This window comes from Centropristis striata, chromosome 11 (genome assembly GCF_030273125.1).
Source record: "Centropristis striata isolate RG_2023a ecotype Rhode Island chromosome 11, C.striata_1.0, whole genome shotgun sequence".
In the NCBI taxonomy this organism is placed as follows: domain Eukaryota; kingdom Metazoa; phylum Chordata; class Actinopteri; order Perciformes; family Serranidae; genus Centropristis; species Centropristis striata.
In genome coordinates, this window is record NC_081527.1 from 22264376 (window position 1) to 22285534 (window position 21159).

Sequence of the window (21159 nt, forward strand, 5' to 3'; positions counted from 1 at the left end):
ACTGACACACACTCATGATTCACAAACACACACACACACACACACACACACACACACACACACACGGTCAGAGGATATGACTGTGTGTGTGTGTGTGTGTGTGTGTGTGTGTGTGGACAGTGCGGCGTGTGTTCTCTGGGGCTCTTCTTCTGTATTTTACATGTTTATGACACAAAGACGTTTCACAAGACAGAAATGAAGAAATCTCATGTGAATACTCATTTTGTTCCACAGACGGAAAATATTATAATTAAGTAGTGGTGGAAGAAGTATTCAGATCTCTTACTTCAGTAAAAGTACTAATACCACACTGTGAAATTACTCCACTACAGTTAAAATCCTGCATTCAAAACTTACTGAAGTAAAAGTACAAGAGTATCAACATCAAAATGTACTTAAAGTATCAAAATATATCTAATCACTTAAAACTGCTCATGTTTTTCATGTTAAATCTCGACCTGAAAAGTAACTGAAGCTGTCAGCTAAATGTAATGGAGTAAAAAGTACAATATTTACCTCAAATTGTAGTGGAGTAGAAGTAAAAAGTTAGATAAAATGGAAATACCCAAGTAAAGTGCCTCAAAATTGTACTAAGGTACAGTACTTAAGTAAATGTACTTAGTTACTTTCCACCACTATAGTGAACTTGTGAAGCTGAACCTTGATCAGACTGAACAGCACCAATAAAACACAATAACACAAGTAATAAAGGATTGTAAAGTATTTAATTATCTTAATTTTTTGTTATGAAATGAGTCTTCTTACAGAATATATTTTAACTGCTTGTTTTTTATTCATTCATTCATTCATTTTATTTTATTTTATTTCTTTATTTTCTTACCTACTTAATTATTTCATTTACTTATTAGTTTGCATTTATTCAGCTGGGAAAATGTCACATTTGTGACACATTTTTTATTATTTCATTTAATTTATTTATCTATTTACTTACATAGTTACTCCCTTACTTACTTTTGTATTTATTTCATTATTTAGTTATTTTTATTTTATTAAACTTTGTAAATCTAATTACTTATCAATTTACTTACTTACTTACTTACTTACTTACTTATGTTTTTATTTGCTTATTTAGCTAATCACTTATTAACTCTTTCCTTTCTTTATCATTTATTTGTTCATTTATTTATTTTTGTTATACTTACTTACTTACTTACTTACTTAAACATTTTCCTTTTTTGTTTATATTTTTTATTATTTATTTTATTTCTCTATTGACTTATGACTTACTTACTTTCTTTTAAACTTTTTTTTTTGGATTAGATATAGAATATCATAAGAATCTTCCTTTCTGATAGTTAATGAATAATATCCAGATATGAATCAGTTTTACATTCATTGTTTCTACATATAATTATTCATACAACTATAACATAACATAATATATTATTATAACATAATATAATATATAACATATATATAATGTATTATATCATAATTATATATTATTTTTCAATATATCTTCATATATCTAAAGTACCATACGTACAATAATATATATCCATTGTTGTCATTACTTATCTCCTAAGGTTCCTAAAGATATAATAATAATAATAATAATAATACATTTAATTTATAAGCGCCTTTCTAAACACCCAAAGACACTGTACAATAATAAGAACAATATAAATAAAATAAAATAAAATAGAGTTCTCATAGAGCAAAAATTACTTAAATAAGATTATTACAGATTAAAATATCTTATTACACTTAATATGAATCAGTTTAATATCTGAGTGTGGAACATTTACTCTTCACCCGCAGAAACGTTTCCTCCTGGTTGTTTCCATGTGTGTGTTTTTGTGTCCTGAGGCTGCAGGTATGACCGAGCAGACACACCCTGCGTCCCAGACACACACACACACACTCACACTTACTCACACACACACATAATGATCCATCACACACACCCTGCCTCCAATACCTGGTTACACACACACACACACTTTCCCCACCGCTAATCTGCACAAATACACAGCCGCAGGCCACTCACACACGCACACACACACACACACACACACATAGCCACACCCGGCTCTTTCCTGTTGCCGTGCCGACGCCACACCCTGAACACACACCTTATCAACACCTGGCTGCATTTCTCAACTCTGACTTCACTTTCAACTTCAGTCTGTAGAGAGACGTTTACTCTGGAAAATTCCCACATTTTTATTGAGTGTAATAAGATATTTTGAAAAATAAATTCTGCTCTATAAGAACTCTATTTTATTTTATTTTAATTGATTTATATATAATATATTTTATTGTTAAATTATTAGTTATTATATTATAGTTATATGTAATATTATATATATATTATTGTACAGTGTCCTTGAGTGTTTAGAAAGGCGTTGATAAATTCAATTTTTTATTATTATTATTATTACCATTATTATTATAATCATTATTTTTATTATTATTATTATCATTATTATTAATATTATCATTATAACTTTAGGAACTTTAGGAAATAAGTAATGACAACAATGGATATATATTATTGTAATATGTTTTTAAAATATCTGCCGATGGTACGAATAAAAAAAACATTTACTGTACTTTAGATATATGAAGATATATTGAAAAATAATATATGACTATGTTATAATATATGTTATATATTATATTATATTATGTTATAATAATAATATATAATGTTTTGTTATAGTTGTATAAATAATTATATACAGAAACAATGACTATAACAAATAAAACAATAATTATTCTTTGTTAAGTGTCTATATATATTTCTAAATTTTGTATGTATCATAATAATAATGAAAATAATAATAATAATAACTTTATTCAAACCGCACCTTTTAAAAACAAAAGCTTACAAAGTGCTTTGACAGTTAATCAGAGAGAAGAATGATAGAATGAGGCCAAAACAAAAACAAATCTTACATTAAAAAAACAAACAATAAAGACAGCGTAGGATCAATCACAAGACATTCTCAGATACCAAAGAACAGCATCCCGATAAAATAATAAGAACAGAATTAGAAGGTAAAAGGAAGACTATAAAGAGAATCTATATTGAATTTAAATTTGAATTTGAATCACATAAAAGCAAGTCTATAAAGTGTTTTTTTTTAAAATGTCATGATTTATGTCATTATTTTGTAATTCATTCATTCATTCATTCATTATCTTTAACCGTTTCTCCTCCTCGGGTCTCGGGGGGCTGGAGCCAATCAGCTGACATTGGGCGAGAGGCGGGTTTACCTGGACAGGTCTCCAGACTATCACAGGGTTGACACATGGAGACAGACAATCACTCATTTACTCCTACGGGACTGGACTCAAAAATTTGAGTCTAAAAACAAGCAGATAAAATATTCAGGAAAAAATATAGAAGTACATTCAAATATAAAATTTTTAAATTGAAAAAAAAAACACTTTATAGACTTGCTTTTATGTGATTCAAATTAAAATGAAAATTCAATATAGATTGTCTTTATAGTCTTCCTTCTACCTTTTATATATATATATATATATATATATATATATATATATATATATATATATAATGAGAGAGAGAAATAATAACATAATAAGGCACATAGGGTATAAGGTACTTACCTTTATATTATTCTGGGGTTTCTGAAAATACGTTTTTAAAGTGTATGAAAGTGTGTTCACATTTCTTATTTGACATCAACTCTAAAATTTCAATATAAATTTCATTCATTGTGAAAACATTAAAGTTTGGGAGGGATTTGGAAAAATTCATCTTGTGGATGTGAAACTTACCCATCAGAAGCATAATATTTGTTATAAAGCATACTGTTTTGTTATTAGATTCAAATGTTGATATCATTAAACTATATACCGTAATAAAATATCAAACCCATGTCCACTGACGGGATCAGTTCTCCTCCGGTCCTGCAGGGGGCGGCGATCAGAAAACAGGCCGACCAGGGTCCATCAGCCCCGGCAGGATGTTCGAGTGACCGACGGCAGGATCCGGCGGTGTGTGTGAACAAGGGAGAGTTTAAATAAATCCTGACTGTGAGTAAACCTGCTCTTTAAACACTAAACTGATTATTTAACTCGTTTATTGTGTGCAGCTTTAACTAATAAATGACAAAAAATGGCGGCAGAGCAAATAACTGAACGGTTGTTAGCAAAAAGCTAATGTTAGCTTACTGGCTTACAATAATACAAATATAAATAATAATAATAAAGCTAATAAATAAGTGTTAGTTTTTCCGTCTTAAATTCCAGAAAACACAGCGTCGTCTCCGAGTTGTGTTTTATAACATTTGTCTGGTTTTAATTGTTCTTCCAGAGCTGCGAACCAGAGTCCTTTAAAAAACAATGAATTTAAAGCGAGAACTTTATCTGTAAAACCAAACCTGTCTTTCACTAATCAACTTGGTCTAGAGCTGAAATAATAATATTAAAGTCTTCATTTCTACCCCGAGTCTGAGGGGATAGGTCTATTTATGCATTAATAGTGTTTACTTTCCAGATTACTAGGCAGTGTGTTCCCAATGTTAGCAAGAATAAAATGTACTGATTTGTGGGTGGGGTTTGGTTATGATATTATGTTTCCTAGGTTTTGCAGTAAATAAGGATTCTCGTCCCTGTTGTTGTGTCCTTTTGCAGATAACGCAAGACCAAGTTATATTTATGGGTTATTTTTTATTCAGAGCTGCAAGCCAGACTCCATTTTTTTTAAAACAGCAGAATTTAAAGCAAGCATCTTTTGTCTGCCACGCCAAATGGCCCATTACAAATCAGTATGGTCTAGAGCTGAAATAAAAGTAATAGGGTCTTAATTTCTACCCGAGTCTAAGAGGAAAGTCTTGTCATGCATTAAATGTGTTTACTTTCGACATTACAATCTAGTATGCCCCCAAGGTTAGTTAAGCATAAAATGTTCTGATTAATGGCTGCAGTTTGGTTATCAGATTCTCTTTAGTTTCTCTGAAGTCTGACTGGAAACAATAGTTTTCTCCTTGCATGGTGTGTTCACTTGTGTGTAAAAAAGGATGGGTTAAATGCAGAGGTTGAATTTCCCCATTGTGGGATTAATAAAGTAATTAATCTTACATCTATCTCAATCTTCTCTTGGTGTTTCCAAAAAACTCATGACTGAGTGATATTTACCCTAAAACAAGATAATCCTCTATTAGTCCCACGATGGGAAACTGCACCGTTACAGCAGCAAGAAGGATCAGTGTAAACAGGGGTAGTATAAAAGTAGAACAAATATAAGATCAATTTAAATTTAAAATGGACAAGGGGGTGATAAATATATATATATATATATATATGGGTGGTTGACGTGACGCTCAATTTTTGTGTTCCCAGTGACAAATATTACTAAAATTTAATTAAAATTAATGTTTTAATATGAAGTTCATTCTTCTACATCTAATCCATCTGCAGACAATGAGTATCGTTCTTCAACTATGCAAATATTCTGTTTTGAACATGACATTTGTCCACCGGTGCAACTGTCCTAGGTAGCATAACTTATCTTAAAACAACTGTAATTTAATGAAAAATTAATCTAAATACATTAAAATACTTGAATGCATGTCATACGAGTGTTTACTTAATGAATCTAGAGGATATAAGTGTTAAGGTCCCTATGTAGAGTTATTATGACACATTACATTTTGTCCTCCTGGAGCAACGCCATGATGTAGATATAAAACAGGCATTAATGTGACCACCCCATTACTGAGAGGGGTCCTTCCAGAATCAGGAAGGACAGAAGACATCTCTGGAGCAGGTGGACTGCACACAAGATCGCTTCTGTCTCAAATATTTTCATAATATTACTATTTCCATGCAGTGTTGGAACTGGTCGTCTTAAGGTAGTCCTTTGGTACAACGCAGTTTAAATATTCATCTGAATATTTTTTATCAATTTACATTGATTGATCATTGAAAATAATGTAAATTGATAAAAAAAAATATTCATAACTAATATGCCTTGGGCTTATCTATCTTATCTGTCCAACATTCTCTGAATTAAATAATGACATTCATTATTTTGTTGCACCGGTGGACACATTTTAGGACTACCACACCAAAAGTTAATAATATGCCAAATATATGAAGAATTAGAAATGAACACATTCAGTTATGAATTATCCACATATAAGGGAATATAATTGTATGTCATTTGACATATATTTTTGAATTATTCTTTTTTTCACTTTGAATATAAACAGGATGTGGTGAACATTACTGCACCAAGGTGGAATATACATTTTGCACAGTAGGAAAAGTTTTGTTTTTGTTCAAATAATTGGATTCACTGGTCCCATCTCAGTCTGAGGAGCTTCTGTTTTACTTTTTGAAGTTTGTCATCAACACATTCAGTCACTGAAACAGCAGCGGAACATTCTCACAGTTTGCTAGTTAATTGACAGGAGTTTTTTCTTTTTGATTTCTCAGATTAACCTCAGATTAACCTTAAATTAATCTCAGATTAATCTCAGATTAAAGGGTCTCCAGAGGAGGAAACTCCCCGCCCGGTGGTCCATCATGGCGGACATTAAGAATTTCCTGTACGCCTGGTGCGGGAAGAAGAAGCTGACTCCCAGCTACGACATCCGAGCTGCAGGGAACAAGAACCGCCAGAAGTTTATGTGTGAGGTGAGTTTCTGTCTGTCCTGTGAACTCGCTGTCCCTCTAATCCCAGAGTCCCCGTTCCTCACCCTGAACTCTTCCGCGCTCAGGTCCGAGTCGACAGCTACAACTACACCGGGATGGGAAACTCCACCAACAAGAAGGACGCTCAGACCAATGCCGCCAGAGACTTCGTCAACTACCTGGTCCGCATCGGGGAGATGAACGCAGCGGAGGTCCCGGCTATGGGGGTCAGAAAATTAATTTATATATTTCTGATTTCTGTCATTCTGTATTATTCTGCACAAAGACATGTTTCAACAATTCTACAAGGTCACTTTTTTTTTTAATTGACTTTTTATCAGTTTTTTCTTCACATATGTGCCAGTTGGGCACAAAAACATAAACATTACATAAACATAACATGACGAGGGGAGGATTGTGCATTAATTAAAACAACAGTCAACATAAGCACATTTTATATAAAAATATAAAGATGCTCAAAAATAGGGAAAAACTTAAATCTTAATAAAGGGTTTGATCTTATCTTTGCGATCTATATGAAATCAGGTCTTACAGTTAACACATAGCTGAGCCATTTTGACCAGTTCTCTGCAAAAATATCAGTTTGGTTCCTCAGTTTAAATTTAATTCTCTCCATAACATATATATTGTATATTACATCAATCCACTCATTTATTGTTGGTTTGTCTTTCGCTGAGCGGTCAGTGCGATACTTGTCATAGTCGTCAGTGTAGACCAAGAGAGAAGGTGTTCAGTAAAGAGTTGGTCTTCAGTCTCTTAAAGATTGAGAAGGACTCAGTTGAACGAATGGAGTTTGGAAGTTGGTTCCACCACCTATAGGGGCACTACAGAGGAGAAGAGTCTGGTTTGAGACGCAGAGGCCTTCAGTGGTGGAGGAGCCAGACATCTTTCACTGGAAGAGCGTAGTGGACGGGAGGGTTTGTGAATCCCAACAAAGGAGTTCAGATAAGAAGGAGCTGTGCTGCTGTCTGTAGACAGACAAGGCTTTAATGTGATGCTGCTGAGACCTGGAGCCAGAGAGAGAGCTGAGGAGCGGAGTGACATGTGCTCTCCTGGGTCAGTTGAAGACCAGATGGATCATCTGCAGAGGTTTGGTGGTGCAGCAGGAAGACCTGCCAGTAGAGAGTTGCAGTAGTCTAAACGGGATAACACAAGGGCCTGAACCAGGAGTTGTGTGGATTGTTTGGTCAGGTGGGGTCTGATCTTCCTGATGTTGTACAGGGAGAATCAACAAGATCTGCCAGTTGAGGACACATGAACCTTGAAGATCAGTTGGTCATCAGTCATGACACCCAAGTTTCATGCAGAGCTTGTGGGACGAGTTGCATGGATCTAAACTGAAGATTGAGAGGTTGATATAAGGTGGGATGGGGTGGGATGATGAGGAGCTCCGTCTATGAGAGATTAAGCTGAAGGTGATGTTCTGTCATCATGTGGAGATGTTCACAAGACAAGGAGAGATACGAGCCGAGACTGTGAGGTCGTTTAGTGGGAAGGAAAGGAACAGCTGGGTATCATCAGTGAAACAATGGTATGAGAAGCCATGATGGAGGGTGATTGCGTCAGGTGAGGTGGTGTAAATTTGAGTTGTTCTGATTGTGCTGATTCCATTGAGCTGGACTTATACATTATATAGATTTTATATGTCAAGTGTTCTGCTGGTGCAGCTCTCCGACCCCTGAAAGAGAAGGGCCTCACTCTCTCTTTATAAACCAGACGCAGGACTTCACTCAGTGCATTTTTTTTTTCAACAATATATTTATTAGAGTTTTTACATAGATATACAAAATACATAGACAAACATATTCAAACGCTATACAAACATTGGGTACATTCTATAAGAGCACTTGAGTCCATGAGAGTTCTTACAGATGATATAAAGCAATCTTCAGGATGCAGCATATGATTGTGGTCCTGTACAGGGAAAAATTATGCTGTCCCTGTTTCACACAGTACATCAGATAAATCTTTGTTCTTAATATACTGGATGTAGCACCCCCATATTTTCTGAAATATTTCTTGTTTATCTTTTAGAGTATATGTAATTTTTTCTAATGGTAAACATAAAGACATTTCTTTGAACCAATGCGTAATACTTGGTTTGCCAATATTTTTCCACGTTAGAGCTATCACTCTCTTTGCTTGTAGTATTCCCATATTTATGAACATTTTTTCAGAGCCATTTATGTTATGTCCTACAGGATATAAGCCCAGTAGGAAAAATTTGGGTTCCCTCACTAGTCTAATTGATAAAATCTCCTGTATTATTACTCTAACCTCTTCCCAAAATTCCTTTATTTTTGGACATGACCATATACAGTGGAACAATGTGCCCTTATCTTCTCCACTCAGTGCATTTTAGTTTGTTTTTAGTCACAGTTGGCACAGGTGAAAAACCTTTGATGAATTAAAAGACGTTCAAAATTAGAAAGATAATAACAGCACAGACAGCTAATTTAGCTTTTATAAATGTTATTAAACAAAAATTTAAGCTAGAAAATCAAAATTATGTTCAATTCAGGCTCATTAATTTTTCCAATTTTAGATTTTTTTAACTAAATTAAATGTTTTGAACTTCATGTTTTAACAGGTTTTACAGCTCACAGTTCCACAGGGTAATGATATTTAACGAAACAATTAACTAATAATCTATTTCAATACACAGAGAGGTGAATGTAAAATGTCATTTTAAGGCCCTTGCAGCTGAATTGGACATTAAGATTTTTAGGATTTCTAAAAACATTTTTTGCAGCTGGAAAATGACCAGAAAGGAGATTCTGAGACATCTCATTTAGAAGCCTGATGCTGCATTAAAAAGCTTTGTTTGTTTGTTTGTTAATGTGGATTAAAGCGGCACATTCACAGGTAGATGTCTTGTGTCACCAGGTGAGCGCTGCAGCTGGAGACCAGATGGATGCAGGAGGAGCAGGAGGAGGAGGAGGAGGAGGAGCAGCAGACGGCGGCTTTGGGAGCCTCCCCTCCAGCGGCCCTCTGCCCCCTCACCTCGTAGTCAAAGCTGAAAAAGGTATTTAGTCATTATAGAGTTTGTCTGATGGCGTACAAACATCAGCCGAATGTTGAGGTGATGTTCAGTCTGAGTCTATCAGATTTTGATCAAACTCAATCAAACTTTATTTCTTTCATACAAAAAAAATGTAACACAAAGTGCTTCACATGAAAAATGAAAAACAATAATAAAAAAAAAAGAAAACATAATAAAACAACAACGTTGAGCAGTGAGGAAACACTGGAAGCAACTTAGAAATGAATTAGAGAAAAAGACTTAATATCATAAAGTAATGTTATATTTTAGTCTTAATATCATTGTATCTCACTTTTTTACATCATCACTATCTAGATAATAATTTCCCTATCAAATAAACTTAGAATTTCTATTAATATATATTTACTTTAAAGCAGTTTCTTCTCAGTTTTATCCTTTGTGTAGTAACTGCAGTTAGACTTTGTAGGGCAGTATAGAAGAGGCAGAATGTTTTATCTTTGGAATGACATGCTGGAAATAATAACATTAAGCTGTTTTTATCTGATTATTAATGGAATAAAAGAGAAAAGGGATAGAGGGCTGCTCAAAGTTCACCATTGGGTTCATTTCTTGGCTCTGGGGTCTCGGTTTCTGTTCCAGAGTGGAGCCGTTTACCATTAAATCTGCTTTTATTTATGTTTTTACTCCCTGACCTGCTGCTCACACTAATGACATTAAGCCCCGATGTTTTAAATGTCGGTCCGCTGATGGTGAGTCTTTCTGTCTGTTCGTTAGATGAGGGTGGCCTCAGCAGCGGGCCAGTACCAGGAGTCACTGGCCTGGGATACTCAGGAGGAGGGAGCTCTGGGTGGGGAGGAGGACCAGGAGGAGGAGCAGGAGGAGGAGGAGGAGAGGGAGGAGCTCAGTGGGACCGAGGAGCCAACCTGAAGGAGTACTACGCCAGGAGAGACGAACAGGAGGCTCAGGCGGTAGGACACTTCCCGTTTACTTCGTCCACAACATCCTTTCCCTCCTTCTGTTTCTCTGAACTCTGCAGCCTCAATATGAGTAATGTTCTTAACCAAAAATCATTTTCATCATACCATTTATATGCGTTAACTTTCATAGAATTACTTGTAATTATGTGCATATGTGCCCCTCTGCATCCTGCAAATTCAACTTTCTTCATATATTTTTATGTGTTTTATACATTTTTATAGCACCCATGGTCCTCAGGGGTCAAAAAGGACCCCATGACATCAGACTGGTTTTAGGACATGTAGAAAAAAATTAACAACTTTTTTTTCACCTTTTAAGGCAACTCAAGACCAACACATTGATATATAATTTTTTTGTCATTATTATTTATTAATTTTAGTCAAATATACAAAATTAGGGCCCCATTTCAACAGGAAAAAAAGTAATAAAACCTGATTTTTTAAAAATGGTTACAGTGAAATAATAATTTCTTGATGGGAATGCACCGAGTAGCTCATGTCAACTTTTAGTGAAACTTATGTTTTGAAAACATTGTTCATTTTTGGATGGCAGCAACAAAAAAAAAGAATCATTAAAAAGAATATTCAGGTTTTATTACTATTTTCTCTTGAAATGGGGCCTAATTTTAAATCTCTTAAATCGTTTCCTCTCTCCTTGCTTCGGTCCATGCATCCCCGGTGGGCGGGACTAAGACGCAAGGAAACAACGCAAGTGAGGGAAGCAGGGATGCGAAATAAGAGATGGAATTATTTTCACTGGAGAGCTTTAAACACATCAGATTGCAAGACAAAGTGTTTTAATAATAATAATGTTAGGAGCAGCATGTTGTGGCTATTTCTTTGTTGCTTTCAATTAGTTGATTTTTAACACTCTGAACCATCCCGCCGGTTTAAAAAAGTATGTTTTCTTATGACAAGAAAGACATTATCGTCAGAGTTTGAACCTCCCGACTTTAAACCTCCCGGTTTAATGTTACAAAAAGTGACCAAACTTGTGTTAAATGTTGATATTAGTGCCAGAATCTCTCTATTCCTACATGTGTCATTTAAAATAGAGCGTTTGCACTAAACATTAAATTCTGCTCCTCAGAGACACTGTTAAGACATGATTGATTCGGCTGAGACCAACGCTGACAAACGTGATAAATATTCACTGGAAATCTGTTTACACAGAGCAGAGAGGAGAGGACAGGAGAGTCTGTTTACACAGAGCAGAGAGGAGAGGACAGGAGAGGCTGTTTACACAGAGCAGAGAGGAGAGGACAGGAGTGGAGAGGCTGTTTACACAGAGCAGAGAGGAGAGGACAGGAGAGGCTGTTTACACAGAGCAGAGAGGAGAGGACAGGAGAGTCTGTTTACACAGAGCAGAGAGGAGAGGACAGGAGAGGAGAGGCTGTTTACACAGAGCAGAGAGGAGAGGACAGGAAACATGACAATACTTCAGTATGTGGAGAAAACTGGTTTTACTAATTTTACTAATTTAACTAACTCGTGGACACTTGTTGGAAAGTTGTTTATATGTATATATATATTTATAGAAAGGCTGAAATAGATGGTGTTTCCTCTGCAGACTCTGGAGTCGGAGGAGGTGGACCTGAACGCCAACCTTCATGGTAACTGGACTCTGGAGAACGCCAAGGCCCGTCTGAACCAGTTCTTCCAGAAGGAGAAAACCAGCGCTGAGTATAAATACAGCCAAGTGGGACCGGACCACAACAGGTCTGGACCAGCAGCTCGAACCCAGTCTGATGTTACTGATGAGGTTTTAATGTTCACTGCAGGTGCTCAGCAGTGTCACACCTGACATTTAAAACTAGTTTATATCCAAAGTTTAACACTGACCAGTAAGAACCAATCTGCTTTTCATTTCTTCAGTAGCATTTAGTGTCGCATGATGATGATGGCATTTTGGGCTTTAGGTACATTTCAAAATACTTCAACTCTTAATTGATTTTCTATGAGTTTTTGTCATTAAGTTCCTTCAGATCATTCAGGTGTGTGTGTGTGTGTGTGTGTGTGTGTGTGTGTGTGTGTGTGTGTGTGTGTGTGTGTGTGTGTGTGTGTGTGTGTGTGTGTGTGTGTGTGTGTGTGTGTGTGTGTGTGTGTGTGTGTGTGTGTGTGTGTGTGTGTGTGTGTGTGTGTGTGTGTGTGTGTGTGTGTGTGTGTGTGTGTGTGTGTGTGTGTGTGTGTGTGTGTGTGTGTGTGTGTGTGTGTGTGTGTGTGTGTGTGTGTGTGTGTGTGTGTGTGTGTGTGTGTGTGTGTGTGTGTGTGTGTGTGTGTGTGTGTGTGTGTGTGTGTGTGTGTGTGTGTGTGTGTGTGTGTGTGTGTGTGTCAGGATGCTCCTGTATGTTTTTCTGCTGGCCTGCAGTAACCCAGAGACCTCCGCAGTGTGTTGGCTACACCACAGAGATCTCACTGTGTCATTCTAACATCAGAAACATCTCCTCATGTTTCAGTTTGAACCATCAGAACACAAAAACGTATCACTCATAATTTAATTCATGTTTTGATGCGCAAAAAAAACCCAAGACATCAAATTTATTCTCTCAAGTTTCTAATTTTTTTTTTACACTGAACATAAATTATAAATACCTATATTAAACTGCAAACGAACACAAGCAAATAAAAAATAAGAATTTATATTAAAAAATGTAATAAATATAAATAATAATAATTTAAAAAATAATAATAATCAAATTATATATATGTACAGTTTTAATTTTAAAAAGTCAGTTATTACCGATGTCCAACTAAGACTAAGACAAATAAGACTGTTTTATATAAAACTTTAAAAGGGCATTTTAATACAATCGGAACAGTTTATCTGAATATTAATTTTTATTTTGTGATTATGTTAAAATATTTAACTCTGTTAAAGTAGGAAATAATATTGATATAATAATCTTGATCTTCCCTCTTGTGCAATACCTCCAAACAAGTGCAATATCTCACATGTATATGGACCATATTTATTTTTCACTGCTGAAATTCAAAGTGTGCACCTTATGTCTGTTTGTATATTATTTGTATATTATTATTATTATTTCTGAGACATTGTCTCTCGCACTGACTTGGTGGTGTTTATTCATTTCATTGTACCCTGGTACAGTGACAATAAAAAGTGATTCTGATAACTTCTTGAGCAATTTTTTGACATTTTGTCCACTAAAGACAACAGATTAATCACCATAAAAATGTAAACAAACAACTAGAGCTGCACAATTGATCAAGTTTATTACATTTTACATATGGTCTCCAAATCAGAATCAAATCAGAAAAAAATATTAGTTTTTTAGTGCAAATCCTTCCAATAAATCCCCCCATAATCATTATAATAAAGAATAATTCTCTCCAACATCAAGAATCATATCGCAGTTAGGCCTGTCACCATAACACATTATTTAGGACGATATGTTTTCAGGATAAACAATAGTATCGTTGTATCAATGTTGTTTTAGTTTGAACCATATTAGAGCATAATAAGTGTGTCTTTTTCCACAGCAATTAAGTTTCAAATCTCAAGAATATTAAACAATAATAATAATAGAAATATTAAAATATCCTAGATAATAAAACATAAATAAATAAATAAATAAACTACAACCAAAACAAATAAAATAGACTTTCAGGCTCTGTTAACAAAACATTGCAATGAGATAATCATTATGTATTATATTGATTTATTAATAAAATAACGTATAAACAGCTGGAATGGCTGCTTGGGAAATATAGGGTTTTTTTGGCAGTTCGTGCTGCCTGTCAACTATTGCAGCTTTACTTTAAACACAAAAAAGCACAAAAAGTCACACATGTAAAAGACAATATGTTGAGTCCAGAAAAAACTATTGTATCCATTTTTATATATGGAACGATAGTCGAATAGTCGATATAGTAATTATGGTGACAGGCCTAATCGCAGTCAGAACTATAATCATAATGAGGCGTTTAGGGGTCAGGAGCGACGCCAGAACTCACAGCCTCACTGATGAAGACATGGGACAGCGTTTAGGTGCACTAAAGCTGTCCCATGGTGCGGCTCGCTGGAGTCTGGTTGTGATTTCTGGTGTCGCTGTGTCACCGCAGGGCCAGACGGAGTATCTCAGCTGCTCATTGGTGTTTTTTAATCTCAAGTCTGGCAGAAAAACATACAGGCTTCCTCCTGACGCCGCGGCAGGTGAGTCCATCGCTCTGATCACGGCTTAGTCACTGTTTTATTTTGAAAGGCTCGGAGAAAGTGAAACTGCGATGTTTGTTGTGTTTGTGTCTGCAGGAGCTTCATCGCTGAGATGCAGCTGTTTGTCAGGCAGCTCGGCAGAAGTAAGACTCTCAGATATTCTTCTGTAGATTCACTGTCTGAGACGCTTTGATTTTTTTGATTGATCGAGAATTTATTTGAACACAAAATAAAAGATGAACATTTAAAAACAAACGAACAACAATAAATACAAAACAACAATACAAATGAAACAACAAGACTCAACACTTATTTGTGTTCAAAATGAGTCAAAGCTTATTAAATCCCTTCTCCCTATGTTAATTTACTATATTCAGTTATATATCAACAATAATATTTATATATATGTATGTATGTATAACACATAGTAATGTAGTTTATAAACTCATTATTACCATTATTAACACACATAACTTGTTATTAACTTACAAACACATAAGTACACATATACCCATGTAGTCACAATGAGACAACAATGAATAAACAAACAACAATAACACACAAAAAAGAAAAAATAGTAACACATTTAAAAAATAAAACGTCAACAATAACCACCTACTGTCATTTTACACACCCGTTTTCATCCCTATATCGTGTGAAGACATGCTTTTTATATTATATTCAACAACACCTAAAGGTTTTGACGCAGTTTTTCCAGACTGTGGGGACGTTAACTAGAATCTGGGTTTCTGAGACCGATGATTTTAGAGCAAAAAGACTGATTGATAACAGACATGGTGGCCGATAGTCATTTTTTTAGCTGGAACGAAAACTTTTTAACCATTTTCATGTGGATTGTGCAGCGATTTTTCACTGCTCTGCATATGTCCCCAGAGAGGGGACAGAACTTTCTCAAACATTTAAATCAAACAGTTTGAACTGCTGCCGTCAGGCAAACGCTACAGAGCAATAAAAACAAGGACAAACGGATTAAAACTGATTGATTTTATATGCTGCACAGATGAGATGGCACTTTTAAATCTTGTTGTACTTGTTACAATGACAATAAAGATATTCTTATTCTAATTCTATTAAATAATATTTAAGATTATTATACATTATTATACAAACAGTGTATTTCAGTTTTAGAAAATTGTATATATGAGATAATAAACAATAAATAGGAATAAAATAAGCAGCTAAATAAACATAATTACTTTTCAGTTTCAGCCAATTTCTGACTGAAAAAAAGAATAAGAAAATAAATTAGACCATTTCTAAACGAAATCTATCACGGCAAGCAATATTTTCTTTATTATATATTGTGAAAAAAGGTTTTCAAAATGGGACATATAGCTGGAATTAAAATTTTATACCTTTTTTTTTAAAAAAAGTAGATCGTTCAGCGATTTTTCACCGCTCTGCAAATGTCCCCAGAGAGCTACTTTCTCGAACATAAAACTGTATTATATAATATTTAACATTAATATAATTGATACAAAATATGTCAGCCTGTTCTATATATGATAACTGAGAAAATTAGAATAAGAAGGAGATAAAATAGACATTAGTACTGTTCAGTTTTAGTCAACTGCTGACTTAAAAAAAAATCAATTAATTAATAGCCAGCCACATTTCTTAATCACGCCAAGCAACATTTCCTGCATTATACAGTGACGGGAAAAAATCATTAGACCATTGTTTGTTTTCTTCAGTTTCTTGTTCATTTTAATGGCTGGTAGAACTAAAGGTACATTTTTTTGGACAAATTTAATGATAACAACAAAAATACCTGATAAGAGTTTTATTTAAGAGCTGATATCTAGACATTCAACATGGTTTTGTTTATCATGATTTTGGTTATTATCAAGAATGATCAAAAAAGACACAAAATGACCAAAAATAGATGTAAAAATGACCAAAAAAGATGCAAAATGACCAAAAATAGATGCAAAAATGACCAAAAAATACACAAAATGACAAAAAAAAATGCAGTCATGCATTTACAGTCAAGTTATTAAACCCTATGTCTTTTTTGGTCATTTTGTGTCTTTTTTTATAAGGAAGCTACAGAGTTTTAATGTAGACAGGACTCTTATGAAAATTTTGTATTATGCTTTTATGAGTCTGAACTTTCCTTTAACGTTATCAGTTGGTTTGGATATCTCACCAAAACAAACTGGTCGGGCTGTGCTGTAAAATAACTGATGTTTGCCTTAAAATCTTCAGCAGCTACATGAAGAAAGGCTCATCTCCAAGGCTCAGACCATTGTTTCTGACTCTAATAACCCGTTGCATGCTTAGTTTCAGCTTCTTCCTTCAGCGTGAAGGTTTTTCTCTAAATGCAGCACCAATAGGTCCAGGTTCTCTTCTGTCCCATCCGCCACTCTAAAAAAGCAGTGATGTCAGGACATTATGCTTTTATTATCCTACTACATTTAACAGTGAGCGACAATTTGGAACTGTGTTGTTTGTACTTATTGCACTTGTATTTTATGTCTTTCGTCTTATACTACTGTCGGTAAATCAAACACATTAGTTTTACCTTACCTTATATAGAACCTGATCCGGTTATAAAGCGTGTCTGGCTCCGTGTGCTCTGCAGGGATCACGTCTCGAGAGCACGGCTCCAACAAGAAGCTGGCGGCCCAGTCGTGTGCTCTGTCTCTGGTCCGACAGCTGTACCACCTCGGGGTGCTGGAGGCGTACTCGGGCGTCACCAAGAAGAAGGATGGAGAGACTGTGAGTAGGCTGGTTGGATGGTTTGAGTCATCTGGTAGTGTTTATCTAGCTGTCTATGCTAGGGATGAAGCGTTCCACCAGGGCAGGACCGGTGTAGGTACTAGATCGGCTCAGGGTTCTTTGTCTGTTGATTATGTCACATAATATGATTGGCTGTACGCTTGAATAGGAGTACATTGTGATTGGCTGTACGTCGGACAGCCAACCAACAACAATTTAAGTTGTTGGTTGGGCAAAATAATGAAAATATCTTCCCAACAGGAGGTAGCTACAGCTAGGGCTCCAGTGCCACCACTCACCAGTCAAAGGTTAGATTTTGAACAAAAGTTAGTCTTCTTTTTGCTGTGCTGTGTCTATTCAGTTAACATGGCAACTTTGTCATCATATTAACTATTTAATTAAGAGGTCGCCGGCATCTAGCAACATAATTCTTTTTTTTTTTCAACCGGTACACTTAAAGCTTTCCATTGAGCCCATCGGTGTGTCCAACAGAATACCCGTGCACCGTCACATGATGGGCTAAAGGTCACTTTATCAGCCGTCTATATACATGGCGATGATTGTTTCGTGACCGTGTCTGATCACTACTATCGGCGGTATCAGCTGTAAATCCTAATAAGTAATGTAAAAACGGCCATTTAACACAAGCTGAGAGCAGTAAATGTGCTTGAGATAAAGGAGAACCCGTGTTTGGGTGTGCAGGAAACATGACAATAAATGTTTGTATCTGTCTGCAATATATATATACACTACTGGTCAAAAGTTTTAGAACACACCAACTTTTCCAGAATTTAATTGAAAATTATGCAGTTTAATGTCTCAGTCTACTGTGAAATTAATGCACATTTGCAACATTTAAAATTCTTTGTTGAGCATGATAGTGTTTTGAAAGTTAAAAAAAAAGAAAATCACATTTTATGTTGGACTAAAGGACTAAAAAAAGACACAAAATTACTAAAAAAAGACACAAAATGACCAAAAAAAGACACAAAAAGACACAAAAGACACAAAATGACTTACAAAGACATGAAAAGAATTAAAAAATGGACAAAATAGCCCAAGACTCCATAGAGTTAAGTTGTTAACCCACTTCTTGTTCCCTGAAAAAGGCCTACTTGTATAATTCTGAAATGTACATTATTTTTCAGTTTTGGTTAAGCTTACTTTTTTTATTTACCTCTGGCAGTTCACCACTTACCTTTGTACCCTTTCAAGCTGTTCATTTGACTTGAACTGCTTGAATTTCAATAAAAAAACTGGAAAATTGGGGTGTTCTAAAACTTTTGACCGGTAGTGTATATGTGTGTAGTTAAATATTTTCTCATGTCCTCAGACCTGCTTCACAGGCGGAAATCTCAACCCCACCAATGTTCAACTCAAAGTTACACCCTTGGTTTAACTGCAGTCTGATCGACACCAGGCAGTCTGTGCTAGCTAGCTCCTTAGACCGCGGGGCTGCCGTTAGCTCACAACAAAGTCTAATATCAAAATGTTACCTTTAGTTAGAGCATTATCTCATCCACAACATCAAGATGAGCATGTCAGGTCTTCTCTATCACAGTCTGTGTCGTCGTGTGTTTTGTGTGCAGCTGGAGGTGTACGACGTCAACGTGTCTCCTGAGCTGCAGCAGCAGCTGGCCAACGTGGTCCAAGAGATCGGAGTCCACATCCCCCCACCCGTGAGTCACCTGAGCACAGACCGCATTAACGTGATGATAGATTTATACCCTGAACTTTAATGTCTAACTTCTCTTGCTGTCGTCTCGTCCAGCCTGCAGACCCCTCCAACAAGGTGTCTCTGGTTCAGGGGAAGATTGCGACGTTTGAGCCGTCTCAGCGTCAGAGCGTGTCCGGGGTCGTGCCCTGGTCGCCCCCACAGGTCAACTGGAACCCCTGGACCAGCAGCAACATCGACGAGGGACCACTGGCCTTCGTGAGTCTCTGTTCTTTAACCTCTAACTATTCAAAGACCTTTTTGGAGGTTGTGGGCAGTGGATGTTTAAGGGGAGATAGCAGGTCAACATTAAATGCAACATAGAAGTGGTTAAAGTCTTCTGAAAGCTGAGAATCTTAAGATTATTTTGAGATGCAGCTCAGCATTGTGTGTCAAGTTGTTCTGGTCAAAAATATCTAATAAAAATAACTTGATGAATTCATTATTTATTTATTTATTTATTGAAACCTATTATGGTGAATAAAGGGTCATAACATTAGGGTACGCTTTCTAAAGTCCAGTCCATGTTCAACTGTGTCCCAAAAGTTGTTGCAACAATTTTTGGGTTGATACCATTTGTTACACACATTGGGTGCTCAATAAGGCAATTTTATTCATATCGAAAATGGTCCAAAAATCCTCCACTATATCACATCAACATATCAAGACCTATATATCAAGAATCCATGCTGAGATTTGGGTTCAAAAACTTTGGTCATTTTGGAGATTTCTGTATTTTCAGTGATTGGATGACGAGCACTTCTTCTGAATGTCTCTAGTTTTTTTTTTTCAACAACTTCCCGACATGGTACCCTAACATGCTTGGACTCTATGTTTCTAGAGATCTTCTAGTTTCATATGATATCATTATCATATATATTATTATTATTATCAAAAAATGTGGCGTATCATTCTGGCGGCAGGCCACACTGGGTTTATGTTATTTGTTAAGTGGTTTACCTACAGAGAAACGTGTTCAGCTCTGTCTGTCTGCAGCTGATCTCTCACACTGCTGTGCCGACCAGCTTAACACTTCATGTGCACATTTACGGCTGTCTGCTGAAGGACCGCTCAGGTTTGCAGTGATCTGCTTCACAGGACTGCAGTGGGATGTGGATCCTGCCTGAGCAACTGGTTTTTAGTTTTGCTACGGGTGCCTGCAGTAACCTGAAGGATGGAGTCAACAAACAAAGTTGAAAAGAAGATTAAAGCCGCTGCTGTGACCTGTGCAGTCCAGCTCAAAGCTGCTGTCTGTTTCTGCAAAACACTAGTCAAACAATGAAAATACAGACAAGACTTCAATTACCAACCAATTGTAGAGCTAAAACTAGACTTCCCATCTTTTCTGAATCATTTCAAACATCTTCTGTAATTCTGCAAACACACAATCAACTAACAGAGGACGTGTAAAAGTGTTATTTGTCCGTGTTCCTCGGTCTGGCGGGTAACGTTCTCTTCTTCGGCTTCTGTGGCGTCTTCTTCTTGTTTTTAGCAGCTTTTCCCTCATAAAAGTTTCCCAGAACTCTATCTGAATGTTTTTTTTAATTTTGTGTCCTGTACTGCAGCTCTGCTCTCTGAACTGTTACTGATCTTATCAAACACTGTTTTCTTTAATAAGTGACATCTGGTTGCAAAGACAAAGGAAGAATATCTTGGGGTGGAGGTAAAACCGCTTCAGGAAACAAGACATTTAGTTTTCCGATTGACGTTTCTAGTGACATTTATTTGTTGATAGCTTGGTATTCTGACTGAGCCATGTTACACTGAGTGGTGTGATAAGTGACGTGTCTCCTCCTCAGTGCACTCCGGAGCAGATCAACAGCGATCTGCACAGTGAGCTGATGTACCAGCTGGACCACGACGACAACCTGCAGAAGGTCGGTCTGATTTTTAT

The 21159-nt window shown here is 36.0% G+C and overlaps 1 protein-coding gene across 3 annotated transcripts in view; it reads left to right on the forward strand.

Moving 5' to 3' along the window:
• Positions 1 to 3958: 3958 nt before the first annotated feature.
• dhx9 (DEAH (Asp-Glu-Ala-His) box helicase 9) overlaps positions 3959 to 21159 on the forward strand; it is a 34407-nt gene continuing 17206 nt past the window's right edge. Inside the window, exons 1-11 of one of the 3 annotated variants that reach the window (XM_059344921.1) lie at positions 3959 to 4029; positions 6480 to 6636; positions 6720 to 6860; positions 9541 to 9679; positions 10433 to 10626; positions 12206 to 12354; positions 14906 to 14952; positions 17415 to 17551; positions 19141 to 19230; positions 19323 to 19484; positions 21065 to 21142. In XM_059344921.1, coding sequence (XP_059200904.1) covers positions 6526 to 6636; positions 6720 to 6860; positions 9541 to 9679; positions 10433 to 10626; positions 12206 to 12354; positions 14906 to 14952; positions 17415 to 17551; positions 19141 to 19230; positions 19323 to 19484; positions 21065 to 21142 — 1248 coding nt within the window. In that variant the 5' untranslated portion in view covers positions 3959 to 4029; positions 6480 to 6525. Of the gene's footprint in view, positions 4030 to 5321; positions 5850 to 6435; positions 6637 to 6719; positions 6861 to 9540; positions 9680 to 10432; positions 10627 to 12205; positions 12355 to 14905; positions 14953 to 17414; positions 17552 to 19140; positions 19231 to 19322; positions 19485 to 21064; positions 21143 to 21159 lie in introns of those variants that run through there. The other 2 variants (XM_059344920.1, XM_059344922.1) reach the window with 2 other exon arrangements.